This window comes from Trichomycterus rosablanca, chromosome 20 (genome assembly GCF_030014385.1).
Source record: "Trichomycterus rosablanca isolate fTriRos1 chromosome 20, fTriRos1.hap1, whole genome shotgun sequence".
Classification (NCBI taxonomy): domain Eukaryota; kingdom Metazoa; phylum Chordata; class Actinopteri; order Siluriformes; family Trichomycteridae; genus Trichomycterus; species Trichomycterus rosablanca.
In genome coordinates, this window is record NC_086007.1 from 24,531,544 (window position 1) to 24,551,658 (window position 20,115).

General features: G+C 40.9%; 1 protein-coding gene and 1 long non-coding RNA gene across 2 annotated transcripts in view; one reads left to right on the plus strand and one right to left on the minus strand.

Annotated features, from left to right (window-relative positions):
- LOC134334700 (uncharacterized) overlaps positions 1 to 20,115 on the minus strand; it is a 55,487-nt gene that overhangs the window by 12,078 nt on the left and 23,294 nt on the right. The window lies entirely within an intron of this gene.
- Positions 197 to 19,954, plus strand: ubash3bb (ubiquitin associated and SH3 domain containing Bb). The gene is made up of 14 exons (XM_063016444.1): positions 197 to 498; positions 13,593 to 13,646; positions 14,195 to 14,381; positions 15,077 to 15,275; positions 15,366 to 15,535; positions 16,041 to 16,249; positions 17,411 to 17,555; positions 17,785 to 17,905; positions 17,982 to 18,101; positions 18,196 to 18,288; positions 18,608 to 18,752; positions 18,836 to 18,942; positions 19,032 to 19,141; positions 19,394 to 19,954. The coding sequence occupies exons 1-14, from the start codon at positions 371 to 373 to the stop codon at positions 19,523 to 19,525; spliced, it is 1,920 nt and encodes a 639-aa protein (XP_062872514.1). The 5' UTR covers positions 197 to 370; the 3' UTR covers positions 19,526 to 19,954.

Consider the following 20,115-nt stretch of genomic DNA (forward strand, 5'->3'; position numbering starts at 1 on the left):
TTACTCTCTAGCTTGTGACCTTTTACATCCATATAAAGACACAGAAGACCACAGCCTGGACAATTCTGATCGTTGTTTTAAGATGTGGCCATATAATGTATATTAAATAAAAATATAAGTGCTTGTTGTTTCCCCTCACTGAGATTGTGCTAACGGTTTAGCTGAGGAAGCGCAAGCGTGGCGCGTGCTCTCTCTCTCTCTCTCCCTCGTGCTCGCGCTCTCTCTCTCTCGCGCTCTCTGTAGTGAACCGTTAGGGGCGGTGATGATGATGGTCGTTCAGAACTTCTGACAACCATCAACTACGGGTCTCTGGTTCCGCTGTTCTTATTATTTTTATGTTTGGAGTGAATTGTTTTCCGTATCCTGAGGCATGGCAGCAAAGGAGGATCTTTATTCCAAAATTATTCCTCGCAAGCTTCGGGCAAACCGAACCAGTACAGTTAAACAAGGCTCACATTCGGATGTGCTTGTTTCTATGGGCTTCCCTCACACCAGAGCGTAAGTGTACAGCTGTCATCATACTGCTGTTGTTGTTGTTGTTGTTGTTGTTGTTGTGGCTGTAAATGTCTTCCAGCTGGTTTATTATTGCTAAGTGCAGTCAAGTCGATTCAGACTCCTGGCATCCATATGGCTTGTGTTCCTCCAGTGTTTGGGTCTTCAGGCTTCTTAATTATTCCTGTAATTGTATCTACTTATCTTCTTTGGGTCGTCCTCTTCCTCTTTTACCCACATTTACATTTACATTTTTGTCATTTAGCAGACGCTTTTATCCAAAGCGACTTACAATTATGACCGAACACAAGTTTGAGCAGTTGAGGGTTAAGGGCCTCGCTCAAGGGCCCAACAGTGGCAACTTGGCAGTGGCTGGGCTTGAACCGGCAACCTTCTGATTGCTAGTCCAGTACCTTAACCACTGAGCTACCTTCAACTCCTTCAAGCATATTTTTCTTTTCCAAAGAATTGGGATGTGCCAACATTTGAGAGCTTAAATTTGCCTTATTATAATTTTATTTTACACTGTTATAATAAAAATGTCGTGTTGTTAAATTAAAACTTACCAAAAATAATTTGGTCTTGTAACAATAACAGATTCAGAACCCCTGTTTATCACACTTTTAAAATACTTAAAACATTTACATTTACGGTGTTTAGCAGACGCCTTTATCTAAAGTGACTTACAGTAGTGTGACAGTATACAGTCTGAGCAATTAAGGAAGGTCCTGGGTTCGATCGCCGGGTGGGGCGGTCCGGGTCCTTTCTGTGTGGAGTTTGCATGTTCTCCTCGTGTCTGCGTGGGTTTACTCCGGGTGCTTCGGTTTCCTCCCACAGTCCAAAGACGTGCAAGTGAGGTGAATTGCAGACACTAAATTGTCCATGACTGTGTTTGATATAACCTTGTGAACTGATGAATCTTATGTAATAAATAACTACCGTTTCTGTCAGGGCCTTGCTCAAGGGCCCAACAGTAGCATCCTGGCAGTGGTAAGGCTTGAACCAGTGACCTTCTCATTACTAGTCCAGTATTTTAACCACTAGGCTACAATGACCCAACTGCTTTAATGTTTTGTTGATATTTTTCTCTTTTATTTTTAATAATACACATATATTTTATGTTTATTAAATTATAGTTTATTATGTTGTACCTAATTAATCTATTTAATAAAGTATTTAATAAATTAATTCCCTTTTTACGTTTCCTGCTGTTTTATTCCACTTTCACTACAAGATTTAGCCAAAAGTGTGTGGACACCTCCCAGTTATTGGGTTCAGGTGTTTTTTGTGTGTTTTTTTTGCATTTTCTCCCCATTTTCCTCCCGATTTAGCGACTCAATTTTGTCTTCCACTGCTGAGAGATACCAGATTGCATCCGAGGAGAGCACGTCGCTGTACGCCTCTTCCGACACGTGCACGGCCCTCCTCTTCTCGCCCCTGCGTTCTGCACAGGCGTCTCTTCCGCCAATCAGGGTCCTTACACAGCGTATGAAGACCCACACACGCACACATAGTTCGGCCCCCACCCTGCAGATACGGTGGCCAATTAGTATCTGCTGCAGGCACTGCCAGTTGTGCCCGCCAGATGGCGCCCAGCCGACCGGTGGAAACACAGAGTTTCGAACCGAGGAGTTCAGAAACTCTGTGCTGGTGTGCTAGCGGAATATCCCACTGCGCCACCTGGGCGCTGAGTTCAGGTGTTTTATATAAAACCTTTAGTGAGGATCAGTTGAAGAACCTCTGTTTATAGACTTAGTTCTCAATTCAACTTGAAAACCGAAAGTTCTACAGTTGGAAGTGGTGACACAATTACTATTCACTATGAAACATTAAGTCCTTAAAATACACCTATGAGTCAAAACATTAGGACCATGTGCAGCTATGCTGTCAAAACAGCTCTGATCCAGAGACGTGGACTCCACGGAGTGGGAGTCCTGTACTATCTGGTATCAGTTGTGAGGTGATCATGGATTGTGATGCACACTGGCCTGTCTGTCCATGTGATATTGGAGAAAACAGGATTTGTTGGACCACTCATCATGTATATTTCTGAGATCTCTTTGAGATCTGCAATTTCAACTGATTTGCTTTGTGTCATAGAAATAACAGGAGCTGAATTAAACACCCAAAACCAAGGGGGTTGAATATTTGCTACTCTTTATTGTATTACCTTATTACCTCTCATAACAGACAGTACAGGGAGTTCAAGTGGCACAGTGGTAAACTACAGTACATTAGCCCACTATCACTGGGATCCAGGGTTCCAATCACCAGTGGTGCTATCAGTCAGACAGGTGTCTATACACAGACATTGTTGATTATGTCTGATGGGGGATTGATTCAAGTCCTGTCCGGTGTGTGTTACCACTCTGTGCCCAGTGATTCGTTAAAAGCCGGACACACCGCAACCCTGACCTGAGTAAAGCTGTGGTAAAACATGAAAAAGAAAGAAAAGGAAATGAAAGTAACAGTACAATATGAAGAGGTTAGCAAATCCTTTGGCTACCTGATGCTTTAGTGCAGTCAGAAACAGATCACAGAAAGTATGGAAACAGATCTCGGGTTCCCTGGGGCCCTTTTTATTAAATCAAGGTCATGTTTGCTGGTTTAATAGGCAGATAAACGCTTCTTGACATTGTCTGCCTTTTTGGAATAGTGTCCCATTTTATTGTGGGGATGGCCCAATTTTCTCTCTAATTTTCCAAATTTCTTTTTTTAACTTTTAGCCTGATAAAATAGGACAAGAAGTTTAACAGCCAGGTTGATCCAAAATCACTGCTGGGTTTAAATGCACGCATATGCAGTATAAAGTGAAGCTGAGATACAGGGGCGAGAGAACATCTGTGCCCATCACACCATGACTGATTTGGAAGATAAAAGTTTCTTTGACACCACTGCATTTGCATAAATTACACCAGTGCGTAAATGGTCTTTTTAAACCGATCATTTTTTCTTTGCTGAAGTTTGGATAGGGTTGGATTAAGATCTTGGTAGAATTACAACAGTGTAGTTTTTAGTAGGTGCAAGAAGTGTGTATTGGAATGGCTGTCTTTAATTGTGTTGGCTATCATTTAAAAGTCTTAATCACATGCTTAAAATGCTTTTACACTGGTCCCAAATTTCCATTTTCACGTCATTAGTTCAGTCAATATGTAGATGTTATGTTTCATCCTTCAGACCTTGACATTTGGGATAAGGAATGGTCATGTCTGTGCTGGTGACACAACCTGTCTTCAGGTCCATTGCCGTCACATGGTGGTTGTGATGTTCTTTTCTTGGTCTTTCAGATCTATGTTGTTTCTTAATGGCAGTTAAGACAGTGCATATTGGGAGATTTGTAGGGATGAATTAGCTCTAATGTCAGCTGTTTGGAGAAGTTGAGGTTGTTGAGGTTTTAGGGATTGAAAAATGTATTATGCATTGGAACTGCCAACTAATAGATCTTCTATTTATTTAGAGTAAACATGTAGGTACTGTTCTCAAAGACACCAGGAGAAGAGTCTCCTAAATCAACAGAACACAGGTTTAATTTAGTTTCTTTTTTCTCAACTGGTTTACCCTGGACAGGGTTGCGGCGGGCCCGGCTTCACCATGAAACACTAGGTGCACAGCAGGCTGCCAATCCATCGTAGAGCTTCGGCCTCTTCTGACTGAGAGGAGTTCAGAGTTTAGTTCAGCTGTGTAGAGGAATGAATTGTGATCATGGTGATTTTTGTCAAAGACCTTGTGAGAAACACAACAAATATAATGGATAATCATGGAGGAGAAGGTGTCATGGTGTGTGGAGCCTTTTTGGCTGCATGGACTGGTGAGCTGCTTTACTTTGAAGGGAAAAAACCGTCTCATAATCTCATAAGTTAGTTAATTTATTTGTTTAGTTCTTGCTTATTTCTTGCTAATGATTAGTAAAGATCATTAAAGGCTTTGCCATATTGTGCTTGGCATGTTTTTGTCAGGATTGTACTGTCTGTACTCTAAACTCAAATGGATCTTGGCCTTTGAGAACATTTCTCCCAGCTTGCATCTAGCCAAAGCGTTTGGCCGCAGTTGCTGCTGTGCCTGCAGGTGCTGCGTTTCATGGATGTAGATGGACAGCTGTGCGCCTCTCGACTCCTCAGTCAGTCCCAGACTCTGCCCCATGTGAAGCAGACGTAGCAGCTGTTGTTTTGAAGGCAACACTTGAGCCAGTGAAGATGTATGCAAACCCAGCACAGAATCACAGTCATAGACTGTGTGACCAAAAGTATGTGGACACCTGACAACCACAAGCTTGTCGGACGTCCCATTCCAAAACCATGGGTATTAATATAAAGTCCACCAACTTTTCTTCTACTCCTGTTGTGAGTATAACCACAAGGGTGGTGACTATTTGTGAGTCCAGGCAGTGATTTTGGAAAAAATCCACAATCCACTTCTAATTCATTGCAAGGGTCTTGCAAGATGAATGGGTTTAGGACTCCATCCCATCAAACTTACCAAACCACGTCTTTATGAACCTTGCTTTGTGCACAGTGACACAATCATGCTGGAACAGGGTGGGACGTCTCCAAACCGTTGGTGCAAATTTATTATGTTATTTAGTTCAGGGTTTTTTAAACACCAAAGGGTCGCGAGCCAAAAAAATGGGTGACAGAGAAATATAATAATAATGAAATAAACTTGCACACGAACGCCCCTCTTGTGGAGGCTTATGTTACATTTTGTAAACCACAGTGGTACCAGATTGTACATAGAGAAAGATGCATTGCTTGTGTTGCCTGGGTCACGTATTAATCATGGACAAATGTGGGTTGCTTGAAAAAACACTGATTAAGTTATACCCCTCTTTGCACCTAGTTTAGGTGTGGCTTAAACAGCAGATTTAAATATTTAGAAGGGGGCCATATCAGAATCTTTATTGGGCTTTTTTGGCCAAGTATGCCCACACATACAAGGAATTTGACTTTCGCTAGTGCACAAAAACACAACAAAAACAACACACATAACTTACTCTCTCTCACACACATACAGTACATACCTGTAAACATTTGCATGTGCAGTTCACATAATGGGTTATAAGGTGCAGTAATTCTTATGTGCAATATAAAAAATATATACATAGGAAATGGTTAGTAAATGTAAAAAGACCCGAGTATGGAATGTTGTGTGTCATTATATAAATTAAATAAGTAATTTGTAAGCGTGCAAGTGTCCTGAGGACGAACAGTTATTCTGGTCGCTCTGATCTTCGTGTGTATATATAGTGATACATGCACCTGTAAAACACACTGACACTAGCAGCACTTTTTGCAATGCTATAAATGTAATTTAGAAACACTGATAAGCTTTCACTCCAATAAGACGTTCAGTCCGCTTCAACTTTTCTGCACTTCCTTTCTCCACCAACAATGTGTCATTGTGTTGGAGTGTTGGCCAAAATGTTAGAGTTTGTGTGGGCACTCTCCCAGTAGTGAGTCCACCATCTGTGTTTGTTGTCCCCGTGCCAGAGAAAAGAACGCTCCATCCAAAACTTGAATGTCTTTCCAAGCTGTTGCTTTATTGCTTCATACTTAAGTTCTCGTACAGATTGATTGTTCCTTCTTCTGGTCACGTGTTGTATGTGTTCTACAGTCTGTGTTTGCTGTAGGATATCTGGGCTATCTGCTCCACTCCTTTTTATTTGCTGTCTGGCGTATACCGAGTCCCTTTTTGTCTTATTTTTTCTGAAAACTTGAGTTATTACACACTGGTGGACCGAGTAGCAAGTGCTGTGGTAACTCAGTTTTCCTAAGCATACACTTGCGTCCCCGTGGGGCAAACATTGCGATTTTTGTGGGCAGGCATGTGGAGCGTCATTCACCCCTCCACATTGTGCTGCAGATTTTATCTGGCTTCTTTTGTTATTTGGCCACCCTTATTTCATAGTTTCATTTTTGTTTGTGTCTCTTTGGCCACAGTATTATTCTGACTTGGTAAAGTGTACTGCATATTGGGTTCATCCTCCTTAGGCTCACAGGTAAGAGGCTACTTGTATACATGAAGACATGGCTTCTTTTTCTGCTCCGGGTAAATCTGTACAAATTTGTGATCGAGAGACTGTGGGTGAGCGAGAGAAAATATTTGCAGTCTATTTCTGTAGAATTTGGCCTTCTGCTCTGCATGAGTTCTGTAAAAAAAAGATAGTTTGATTCTGGCAAATCTTTAAATGCATCTTGTACTTGGATTTAAAACCACATCTATGAAAATAACAGAATATCAGAATAGCCTTCTAACACTTGTACAGTAATTCTGGGCCATATTTCTCTATGTTGATGTTTAGGAGGGAATTTTATAGGTATGCTGTACTGCTGACAGGGTGTTGGGTGATCAAGACTGATTTGTGCCAGTGACAGCAAACTTTCCCCTGTGCCCAAAGCAAGCTCTATAAGACATAAAGGACACAGATCTGCACAGGGCCCCGACCTCAGCCCCACTTCGGAATGAACTAAAACATCAACTGAGGCTTTCTTGACCAACATCAGTGCCCAGCCATACAAATGCTCTTTTGACTGAATGGGCACAAATTCCCACAGACATTCCTCAAAGTCTTGTGAGAAGCCTTTTCAGAGGAATGGCTGTTGTCATAGCTGAAAACAGAGGTCACTCTATTTTTATTCTCCTTTAGTTTTGTATTTACATTACATTTTATTTATTTTTAAAATTTCCTTGATGTTTGAATTGCTGCTGTAACACTGCACTTTCCCTTTGGGGACCCATAAAGTAATCAATCAATCAACCAACCAATTAATCAGCAAGCTCATGGTCATGTGTACATTCTCTATACATTCTCTCTCTCTATATATATATTCCCCTCTCGACTGTTACAGCCTCGGTTTTTCTGTCTGTAATGAAATCAGAATTAGAATCTGTGGACATTACACTGGTGGACATTGATCTTTTGTTCCATTGATAGTGTGTGTGAGGAATGTGAATTTAAAATGTAAAAAAGTGGTGGTTTAGCAGTTTATGCTTTGGGAAAAAGGTTGTAAATTTAAAATCTGAATAATGACCCAAGTTTTGACCTTTGTGAATATAAATGCGCAGTGACTCACATGTACACAGACATGTTTTATTCCGTATTGGTGGACTGAAGCATGTTTTGAAGAATCTTTGCTCATCATGATCTTCAGTAACTTGGAAATTATTCATCTGTTGAGCAGACACCGCTCGTGTTGGTGGATCCTCTACCACACATTTGTACAAACTGGTTGGGTGGAAACTGTTTAAATAGCATGACTTGTTTGTGCTACCTTGTTATAGGAGACACGTCATTAAATAAAATCTGTGATTTATATACACCAATTAGGCATAACATTATGACCACTATGTGGTAACATTATGTCCTTGTGTCTACACTCACTGTCCATTTGATCAGCTCCACTTACCATATAGAAGCACTTTGTAGTTCTACAATGTACCGTAGTTCTCTACATACTTTTTTAGCCTGCTTTTACTCTGTTCTTTAATGGTCAGGACCCCCACATGACCCCCACAGAGTAGGTATTATTTAGATAACCAACTCAAACAGCAGCAATAGATGAGCGATCGTCTCCGACTTTACATCTACAAAGTGAGTGGACACGGTATTTAAAAACTCCAGCAGCAGCGCTGCTGTGTCTGATCCACTCATACCAGCACAACACACACTAACACACCACCACCATGTCAGTGTCACTGCAGTGCTGAGAATGATTTGGCCACCCCCCTGACATAGCCAGTCATGTCTGTGTAGATCCCTGGTGGTGGACTACTGTGACAGACCGTCGCACCAGCCGAGCGCCATGCAAAATAACATTGTCTTTAATATGAATTATTAGCTTTAATTATTAGTAACAGTTACACTGAAATAATTCTTCCTTACATTTAAAATGTAACATTTTGCGGCATCCAGGTCCACTATATGCCCAAAAGGATATGGACACCATTCTAATAAATGAATTCAGATGCTTCAGCCACACCTAATGCAACCATGTAAATATGGTAACTGCTGCCAGCTTTGTGGCAACAGTGTTCCAGCCTGGATGGGGCCCAGTGCGCAAAGCAAGGTCCATCATACTGAATATGGTCAGAAAACAAGAGCCATCTGGCTGGAACTCAACATTAGTTGCATAAAGTAATACAAATTTCCTGCAACTCCATCTGTATCACAGGCCACGTTACAGGGTCCCGACATCAAGGCCGAAAACTATATTAGCGTGAGCAGGTCAGATCTCTGAATACTCAGGAAATGTGGCCTCTGTGTCCGTTCTATGTTTAGATCACCACTGGTGTACAATTCAAAGAGAAATGACTCAGGTAAAGAAAGTTCAGGCATGATTATATGTTCCATTTTTAAAGCAGCATTTGGTAGGGGGGGGGGGGGGGGGGGGGTCATATGTTTTATGTACTGTATTATTTCTAAATGTTAAATAGTAGACTCAACAAACCAAGGTGTGGACTATAGTATATGGATTTTACTTTGTGCACAGTCATGCTGGAACAGAAAGTGGTTTGCCCCGGTCTGTTGCCACAATATTGGAGGCATTTTTATTTCATATGATTGATTTTATACGTCTTAGCAATGTGTGTGGTTAAATCTCCTGAAGCTAATAAATAGCAGGTATCCACATAATTTGGGTCATGGTGGCTCGGAGGGTAGCACTGTCACCTCCCAGCAAAAATGTCCTGGGTTCGATTCTCAGGTGAAGCTGTCTGGGTCCTTTCCGTGTGGAGTTTGCATGTTCTCCCCATGTCTGTGTGGGTTTCCTCCAACAGTCCAAAGACTGAATTGGAGATACAAAATTGTCCATGACTGTGTTTGAACAGATGAATCTTGTGTAACCAGTAACTACCTGTCCTGTCAGGAATGTAACCAAATCCTAATATAATAATAATTTATTGATAATTTTCGTCTTTGATGAGGGTGCTGGAGTGGCGTAGCAGTAAATCGCTCTAACCCACTACCACTGAGATTTGAACCCTGGATCCATCAGCTGGTTGGGCATCTACACAGACATGATTGGCCTTGTCTGAGTCTAGTCATTAGTAGGTGCACTTGTCAGTGTGCCGGTTCTAAGCCTGGATAAAAATAGAGGGCTGTGTCAGGAAGGTATGTGGACTAGAATGATCTTTTGTGGCGACCTGCTTAATAAACATATATAAATATGTTTATTAATAAAAAAAAATATTTCAGGGTTATTGATGAGTTCTGGTAGATGGAAATCCATGTTTGACAAAGAAAACTGAGGGTTCAAGCCTGCAAAAATGGGAGGAAAGCAATGAAAGTTTTTTTATAAGTTTGCAAGACATCACCACTATTAACAGAAAATAATCACTGTTGAGAACAAGCATCATGGTTTATCCACTGTACATCACGCCTTCTGCACTGTCTATATGTTAGACTAACATATAGAAAAGCCTTACATTTGTTTTTAATCATTAAGGAACCTTAAGAGGAAGTTAAAGTCTGGGGTTTCACTTCAGCAAACCTGATTAGTAACAGATCTGTGAGAAATATCACTGGACACCTGTGACACAGGCCTGAGTACTGTGGTTAACATCAACATAATCAAAGGTCATATTTAGTGTGCTTGTGGTCTGAGTTTTAGGAGAACTGTTTGGTTCAGCACATTAAAACTTTGCATGAAAGCTAAACATCATAAACAGCAGTGATATAAAACTTTTATTATGATTATTGAACCGATTAAAATGTCATTTACTGAAAACGAGAATCTTTAATCTTTATTCGAATTACAAAAGTACAAATAAGTGACTTTTAATTTTGTAAATATAAACAAATTTCGAGTTTGATGCCTTTAACAAACTAAAAAAAAAAGAAAAGTTTTGAATTATTCCACATGAATGATTGAGTACAAAAAAGGATGTTTAAAATGTGCGTGACTTTTCAGCCCTCAGACAGCACTGCATGTAAAATTGTCATGCTACTGTAATAAATATAGCCATATGAGTTTAGGAGTACCTCACAAAACCGCTGATGCTTTAAGAAATTCTCATCTCTGAGCTCATCTCAGAGCGACCAAAAGTGGAAAGTGTGCAGTGGGCAGATGAGTCCACGTGTCAGCTTGTTTTCTGAAAAACGGATGTTGAGTTCTCTGTGCCAAAGATTAAAAAGACCTTCCTGATCGTTATCAGAGAAATGTGTGAAAGACGACATCTGTCATGATATGGGGGGTCATCAGTTCCCGCATCATTGATGTCCTGCATGTGTATGAAGGTACCATTGATGCTAAGGTGTATATTGGGATTTTGGAGAGAGACATGCTGCCATAAGACATCCGAAGTCTTGTATCAAGCAAGAATGCAAAAATTCCACTTGCAAAACAACCCACACTATTATAAAGTGGAATTAATAGTAAAGGAAATATTTTCTTTATGCTTTCCTTTTATGCTTTTAAATAAAGATTCAAGAGAATTAACAAGTCACAGATTCTTCTTTATATTGCATTTTACAAAATGGCACAAGTGGTTTTTTTTTCTTTTTATTTCTGCATTTTCTCCCCATTTTTCTTCCAATTTAGTGTAGTCAATTTGTCTTCCGCTGTTGTGGATCCCCTTGCATTCAAGGAGGGTATATTTCCTGCTCACGCCTCCTCCGACCCGTGCCAAGTCCTCAGCGGACCCTTTCTTTTTCGCCCATGCACTCTGCACAGGCACCTCTGTCTGCTAATCAGGGTCGTTGCACAGCGTTTGAAGACCCCACCCACATAGTCCGGTCATCACGCCCTAGCAGACACGGTAGCCAATTAGAGTCTGCTGCAGGCACTGCCAATTATGCCCGCTAAATTATGCCCGCCCAGCTGACCGGTGGCAACGCTGAGTTTCGAACCGAGGAGTTCAGAATCTCGGCGCTGGTGTGCTAGCGGAATATCCCGCAGCGCCACCTGGGTGCTCCTCAAGTGTTTCTTAAATGATGTTTACAGATACTCTAGTATTTGTGAAAGTCACAATAACCAGAATATGATTAAACAGTTGGTTATGAGAAATTGTTTGATTGTTTGATAAGTCTGGATAAACTATAACTTTGGATGAAAGCACCTGTGCTTCTGGGTGAACTGGACCCGCTGCAATGAAAATGAAATGACAGAATTACATAAGGTGCAATAAATGTTGGAACTTATAACAATGCAGAATATTTTATTTTCTATAGAAGAAAATATTATATTGCATTATATGCAAATAAGTAGATCCCCAGGTGGGGCGGTCCGGGTCCTTTCTGTGTGGAGTTTGCATGTTCTCCACGTGACGTGCAAGTGAGGTAAATTAGAGATACAAAATTGTCCATGACTGTGTTTGACATTAAACTTGTTAACTGATGAATTTTGTGTAATGAGTAACAACCGTTTTTGTCATGAATGTAACCAAAGTGTGTTAAACATGACATTAAAATCCTAATAAATACATAAATATGCAAATAAGTAAGGTTCTGTCTGCAGTTCTGTTCTCTTTTAAACATACATAATAATAACATGAATAGATTAGGCACCAGCTTCACTCCCACACAGCTCAACCATTTCCACAGACTCATGTGGAACTATTAAAATAAATTTATTTTATCAATCATACACCCTTCTTGATCGAAAGTTCTCCATTTTGTCACCGGTAACATTCAGGCACCGATGACCAGAGCCAAATCTTCACTTTGACGGTGAGTCACACCATGGAAAGCAGCGTAGCACTTCTTGGCTTTGTAGCTTCATTACCGCCTACATGGTTTTAGTCAGCTCATGCAATAACCCCTCCAATGATAAACCATGTGGTAAAGCGTGCCCACATAACACTGATAGATACTTTGTCATTTCTTTTTTTTTTTTTTTTTTTTCTTAAAGCTGTTTATTCTGAGGTTGAAACATATGTGCTGTTGTATAAGATGTGGAGAATCAAAGTAAATAACATCATGGCTGTTTAATTCCAGATATTGTCATCTTATTAAAGAAAACATCATGACCACAGTCATGTGTAAAAAGGTTAATTTATTAGGACCTAATTAATAATTGGACTTCTACAAGTGCCAGCTTCTACAAACAAACGTCAGGTGACACCACCAACAACAAAAACCACACCATTTCAATACAAGTAAACACATTTAAAAACCAGGCTTACATTTCCAGCTTTTGTGTTCAGCTAGCAGCAAATCAACATCTGAATGTCTAGAATAGAAAGCAAACAGAGCTGTTTGAATCGCTAAGTTAAAGTCCAGAGCTTAATCCCATTGAGATACTGTGGTGGGATCCTTGTAGGGCTGTACATTAATTAATTAACTCAAACATGAATAAATTAAAGCGGTGTTGTACAGAAGAGTGGGTCAAAGTTTCTCCAAAAATGATTTAACTAATAAACACCTACAGAAGAAAAGTTTACTTCTGGTTATCAGAGCTAAATGTGCTTCTACATGTTACTAAATTATAGGGTGTACTTATTTTTTGCCAGCTTGTTTCTGAAATTTGGATTAAGATCTCAGAGACTGGGACTGAACAAAGTGGCAACGTAACCGGTGAGGGATTCACATGGAGCATAGCGTAGCTCTGCATATGTAAAAGGAGTTTGTGTGGGAACCCGCCTGTGTAGCTGGTGAAAAAGAAGCGGCCGACGACTACACACGTGTCAAAGGATACACAGACCTGCGGCTCTCACCCGGCCACAGCGTGGGTGGTGCAAGCTGCACAGGAATTGAAATAGGGAATTGGAAATGACTAGATTAAAATAAAAAAAGTATTGTATTTATAAAACAAGTGATTTTAAATGGTCAATTTTGGGGCTTTTTTTGAGCTGACCAGTAGAACACTGAAGCTTCTTAATTAACATTATACTCAACGTGTTTGTGTGCCAATATTTAGCTTTTTTCTGTAGATGTATCAGATGTATGGGGATTTTGCCCCATAGTGGAATACCACTAGTCTACAGTAATACTGTTGTATGTGCTTATGTGCACTGATTGACTGATAAATGTTCTACGTTCCATAAATGTTCTATGTTGCACCCTGGTCCTGGAGGAACGTTGTTTCGTTTCAATATGTACTTGTATAGAGCTGAAATGACAATAAAGCCTCTCTTGAACTCTTGATTTTCTATTATGTTGTTTGCAGACTGAAAGCGCTGGTTTCTACAGGTGGCAGGAGTGTGCAGCTTGCTTGTGACTGGTGAGACCATTTTCATTATGATTTCTTCATACAACAACAATACACAAATACATCCATCCAAAAAGAGTATGTTTTTATTTATATGTATTGTTCTGCTGCCTCCATTTGGTTGAATTGTGCTTGCCTGCTCCTGTATTTTGGGGTCCCCACAGAGGATCATTCTGGTCTGCATATCTGATTCGGCACAGTATGCTGGATGCCCTTTCTGTTTCAACCCTCATTATTTTTTTATTGACACTAATCAGATTCAGATGTGCAGTCAAGTAATTTCCAGGTTTTAACTGCATTGCACCATGAGGAATGAGATGCCCTGACTAGGACTAGTCTAACCTGTTACAATAGTAAAAGATTAATATAATAAATTTTCTTTTAATACTGTTGTTTTTAAATAGAAATATATACACTCATCTGCTTCTTCATTAGAAACACTATACTAGCTGTGAATATGACCTGTCTGTTTTCAGAACAGTCTTTATTGGTTTTAAGTGGGGATTCCACAAGTTATTGAATGTATTTCACAGACTGGTTTGTTGACATCCTCTCCTCAGGCTTTTCTCTCATGTAGATGACCCGTTTCTGGACGACGGCTTACCTAGAGAGTATGTGCTGTACCTGCGACCCAGTGGCCCACTTCAGAACCAGCTCGCCCACTTCTGGCAACAGTCGAGACTCATGTGCGGCAAGAACAAAGCCCACAACATCTTTCCCCACATCACACTCTGCCAGTTCTTCATGGTGAGCTGAAGAATTGTTGTTGTTCATTTTTATGACTTTGATAAGGGTAACCTCCAGACCCCCTCTGGACTTTTAATCATTTTGTATTGTTACTAACTAAAATAAAATTATTTTCATTGGGATAAAGTGGGCACTTTTATCCAAAGCGGCTTACAGTTGTGACCAAATAGATTTCAAGGGCCCGACAGCAGGAAGTAATAGTGTAACACTCCCACTTGCCATGGAGATCGGCATGGTGCACGGTTACGAAATCATGTTCTCCTGCCTCGCCATTTCTGGTCAATCGAGGGAGCATGGAGGCGCAGATGAGCTCCTAAACGAAAAGTCACCTAAGTGTTTCTCTGCTGCAGCTAGAAGTGTTTCTGTGTATCATTGTTTCTTTCTCACAGAGTTGCCGTCTCCTCTGTTGTCAACCTGCTTTCTTTTAAAATCGTGATGCCAGGCTCGGTCTGCTCCAGTTTTATTTTTTCTGGGAACCCATCTGGCATTGATAGAACTGCCCTGTGTCTTTTATTTGTTACTTTGGTTGTTTCTGTCATTTTGTACCTTCACAATCAAATCACTACTTTGCACAAGACATAATTTTTGTGGGTAAGCAAGCTGTTTGGTGTTGGATTCAGTATATTAAATTGGACCAGTGTTTTTTTTTAAACATGTCTAGGTTCCAAGGTGGCTCATGTTTCCTTCTTTAACAGTGTGCAGACAGTAAGGTGGAGGCTCTTTGTGCGGCTTTGCAGTCCACAGTCAGTCAGTGGAGAGGTCGCTTTCCCAGCCCATTACCTCTGGTGCTCTACACTTCGGCTAACTTCATCGGTCTCTTCATTGAGGAGAAGGTGGCCGAGACACTGAAAAAATTTGCTGCAGACTTTGCTGCCGAAGCTGCCGCTAAAGCAGGTAAAACCAGGGGCTGTACTGAATGATTTAAACATTGAGGTCCCTCATCTCCTGTAGCCTTTGCATAGCGGTTGCTGTTTTATCTCACAGACGTTCATGTGGAGCCACAGAAGAAGCAACTGCATGTGACTCTAGCCTACAACTTTCCGAGCAGATATTTTGCCTCCCTGGAGAAACTGGCGAAAGGAATTGAGGTCAAACTCAGCTGTGACTGGCTCGCTGTTCTCTTCTCACGAGACATCAGATTTGCAAATCATGAGGCAAGTGCTTGACCTTTTGAACCTGTCTTGCTGGCAGGCGTACTGTCAGTCCATGGTTTATAAGCTGTTATTTTATTTGATTGTCATTTTCATTAACTGCTTAATCCTGGTCAGGGTCGAGACTGCCTGGTTTCACTGGGAAACACTGGGTGGAAGGCAGGAATACCAGGGTGCCAATCTGTCACAGTGCTTTGGTCACCCCACATCCTTAGACTCACAGAGATAGCAAATCATGTCTGTGTAGATGCCCGGCCAGCCAATAGCAAAATCACTGAGATTCAAACCTACTGAAGTATCAGTGGCGGGTTTAGAATCTTTAAAGTGTTGAGTCAAAAGTCATGACTTTGTTAACCCTCTATTGCATTTTAAAGTCAATTAGTTTGACCTGCATCTTGACAGATTGGCTAACTAAATATTAATATGAACAATATCCATCAAAAACAAGGTTCAATACATCAGAAAACAAGCACTACCCATCTAATCACTATTCTTTGTTTGTTGCCAGACCCTGAAGGTGATGTACCCGTATGTTCCTCAGAATGAAGATGAGCTGGACCTGGTACCAGGCGACTTTATCTTCACATCTTCAGTTGAACAGATGAGCACCAGTGAAGGCTGGGTGTATGGAACCTCTCTGAGCACTGGGCTTTCTGGACTGTTGCCTGAAAATTATGTTAATCAGGCTGATGAGTGTGACACATGGGTCTTTCATGGGTGAGCTCTGGTCTCATATGGCTCTTTTTCACTGCACGGTACCCAATGGTGTGGCACTTTAAATCCATCATTACACATTTACTGTTTTTTTTTTCCATGGCCAAGTTACCTGTACTGTACATACATTGATAAGGCACAACATTATAACCACCTTCCTAATATTGTGTTGTCCCCCTTTTGCTGCCCCATACGCAACAAACTGTGATGCTCTGTGTATTCTGACACCTTTCTATCAGAACCAGCATTAAGTTCTTCAGCAATTTGAGCTACAGGAGCTCGTCTGTTGAATCGGACCACACGGTCCAGCCTTCGCTCCCCATGTGCATCAATGAGCCTTGGCCGCCCATGACCCTGTCGCCGATTTACCACTGTTCCTTCCTTGGAACACTTTTATAGATACTGACCACTGCAGACCGGGAACATCCCACAAGAGCTGCAGTTTTGGAGATGCTCTGACCCAGTCGGCTGGCCATCACAATCTGGCCCTCGTCAAACTCGCTCAGATCCTCACGCTCGCCCATTTTTCCTGCTTCTAACATCAACTTTGAGGATAAAATGTTCACTTGCTGCCTAATATATCCCCCCCACTAACAGGTGCCGTGATGAAGAGATAATCAGTGTTATTCACTTCACCTGTCAGTGCTCATAATGTTATGCCTGGTCGGTACCCATACTAAATTTGGCTACCCTTCTTGATCAGGGCCCAAGCACACCAGTGGTGCGATAAACAGATCAATGATTGGTCAAACAGAAGCAACAAAACCCAAATGCACTTGATTTTTATTAAAGTGGAGTTATGAAAACACACCCACACGTTTTGTTGTTGTTTGTGGTGTATTTGCTCTCAGTGTTGGTGGAGAATGCCGTCACAGCCTGATCTTCAGGGTACTCATCCTACTTTCCCATGTGCAATTAAAAAGGGGCTATAGCATTCCACTGTTACAGTTTCAGATACTGTAGACATGACTGTATGAATGAGGGGCTGCAAGTGGGCAAACAGTAAAGTTCATGATTGGCTTTGCCCTTTGCCATCAACCACTTTTTGTCTTTTATTTTTCACTGGGGTTACAATGGGTTGTTTTGATCTGAGCAGAATGTAACATTGATCTGTAATTTGGGTTTGATGCTAACAGTAAGGTTGCTCTTTTTTGCCATACACAGGTCACATTCGTTTTTCAGTACCTCACCTTCAGAGAAGAGCAACAAGGAGACCAAAACGGGGGACGAGCTGCTCAGCATTCATTGTATCGATAACTCAAAACCAGCAGACTCATCCATTATGAGTGTTATCTGCCAACCTATGCAGGTGCATTAATCTGATCATTCTTTTTGTACATAATAATAATAACACATTGCATTATTGTGCTACTTTATATTTTTAATTGTATTTTACGTATTGTCCAATTGTTTTGAACTTGCTTTTGTGCCAGCAGATGCATAATATTTGTTCTATTTATAAGTACAAACTCACTGTACTCTTAATAATTAATCATGCATTTTGACTTGTGTGTGTGTGTGTGTGTGTGTGTGTACAGGTACTCAGAGTTAACAGTCACTCTCGGGCTCTTCAGAGAACTTTGTTCGTGTGTCGCCATGGAGAAAGGATGGATGTGGTATTTGGGAAACACTGGCTCTCTCAGTGCTCTGATGGAAAAGGTAGCAGGAACAGGATATACTTACCCCCCCCACACCTACACACCAGCCACATCAGTCTGATTTTGGCTCTTTGCAGGCAAGTATGTAAGAACTAACCTGAACATGCCTGCTGTCCTTCCTGCTTGGGGTGGCCACACAGACTATACCATGGATGCTCCCATCACAGTATTTGGGGCGGCACAGGCCAGGACTGTGGGTATGTGCATTCTAATCTCTGTGTTATTTTTCTACTGAATAATTCATCCTATGAGCAGAACTACAATCTGTGTTTATTTGGCTGTGTGTTACAGGTGAGGCGTTACTAGAGAGCAATACTACTATTGACTTTGTGTACAGCTCACCTAGTCTTCGCTGTGTCCAAACCGCCCACGAGATTCTAAAAGGTATGTTGTCTTGTCTTTAAGGATTGGGTTACAGTAAGTCACCTTCTGTACATTTATTCTGGTTTATTTGAGTTGTTTTAAGCTTTAGCCTATACACTATATGCTATATCCTATTTAAAATCCAAAGGCAATAATTTGGAGTTGATCTGCATTTTGTGGCTATAACAGCCTCTACACTTCTGCCAGTTCATTCAAAAGGGCATTTGTGTTGGTCGAGAAGGCCTGGCTTGCGTTCAACATTCCAATTCATGCTAAAGGTGTTCAAAGATTTATTAGAGGAGTTATCCAAAAAACCTGTTCAAAATCTCTCTGAGAACAGGTATGCAGCAGGATGGAAAGGTTAAAATCAGAGTGGAACCAGGCCTGTTTGAGTGGACTAAATGGGTCTCTGGAAACTCTTTACCTGCATGGATATCACCCATAGCTCTTGCTGCAGCCAACCTTAGTGTGGACACGACGTACAGGTACAGGCAAATGTTGTTTACTGACATATTATACGACATCCATTAGAATCAGATGTGGTCATTATGATCATACTGTTTCACAGACCTCACATACCCATTACTAAACTGAGTGTGTCCGAGTCCTGTGACACCTACATGAGTCGCAGCTACAGAGTGACCAAAGACATCCTGGCAGGATGCAAAAATAAAGGTAAAAAAAAAATATGAAGCTTGTTTTTCAGAACTGTTTTGGATTGTTCGGCACTGAAGTCCTCAGAGTTCTTGTACTTATGTTACTAGGAAACAATCTCCTTATCGTGGCCCATGCTTCCTCTCTTGAGGCCTGCACCAACCAGCTCCGAGGCCATACCCCAAACAACACCAAAGACTTCATCCAGATTGTTAGGAAGGTATGTGTTTTTCAATCGTTTCCTTTTCACCTTCTTTCCTTCTTTTCTTAACAGTTATCACATCGCCCCCCTCCCTGTTTCCCTTTCTTTTTACTTACTGTGTTAGTCTGAGACTGGAGATCCGATTTTGGACCGTCCGTAAAGGAGCACCTGTCTCACATGTTCCTTTGTTTCTCATTGTTTGCAGTGTTGTTTAAATATCACCCTTTTACTCATCAAAGTTGTTCCAATAGTGTCGATTTCCTTTTCTAGATTCCATACCTGGGTCTGTGTGCATGTGAGGAGCAGGAGACAGGTGTATGGAAGCTGGTGGACCCACCAATCCTTCCTCTCACACATGGACCCAATCACAGCTTCAGCTGGAGAGAGACCCTACAGCATTAATGACACTGATCTGTCCACTCTGTCAACAACTCTGGCAGACCGTACATTCTGCTGTCTAACATGACGTGTTCTAGAGGAGAGCTACAACGCTAGCCAAATTAAGTGTGCCTAAACACTAGGCATTACAGTCAAGTTTTCTGGCACATATGTGATGGACTGATCCTGTTATAAGCTTCACTTAGTCTCAGGACATTCGTGACTTGTAATAAATAATAAACACATAAGATAAATGGCACAAAATCCAGAAATAACTAAACTGCAGCATAAATCTGTTAAAAACAGCATTCTTTATGAGAAGCCTTCCTTGATAGATTGAAGATTACTGACAGTAAATTTTGTAGCATATATATTTTTAAGTGCCACAAAGGATTTTGCCACTGCTTTAATATTTAACATTTGTTGCAAATAAAGACAGTTTGTTTACTGGTTTATATGCAAAATTTCTGATAATGTATTTTGCATAGACGTTAACTGGCTGCCCAACTGCTCTTAGACTTTCATCTTAAATGCCAAAATGTTTCCTATTTTTTTCTCTTTACAGAAACATTTTTCAAATGATTCCTTATAGTAATCACTTCAAGAAGTTCATC

Excerpts from the sequence above, each read along its gene's own strand:
- ubash3bb (XM_063016444.1), top strand. The coding sequence starts at position 371 with ATGGCAGCAAAGGAGGATCTTTATTCCAAAATTATTCCTCGCAAGCTT. Across the intron at positions 499-13,592 it reads GGCTTCCCTCACACCAGAGC|ACTGAAAGCGCTGGTTTCTA; the intron begins GTAAGTGTACAG and ends TGTTGTTTGCAG. Across the intron at positions 19,142-19,393 it reads TCATCCAGATTGTTAGGAAG|ATTCCATACCTGGGTCTGTG; the intron begins GTATGTGTTTTT and ends TTCCTTTTCTAG.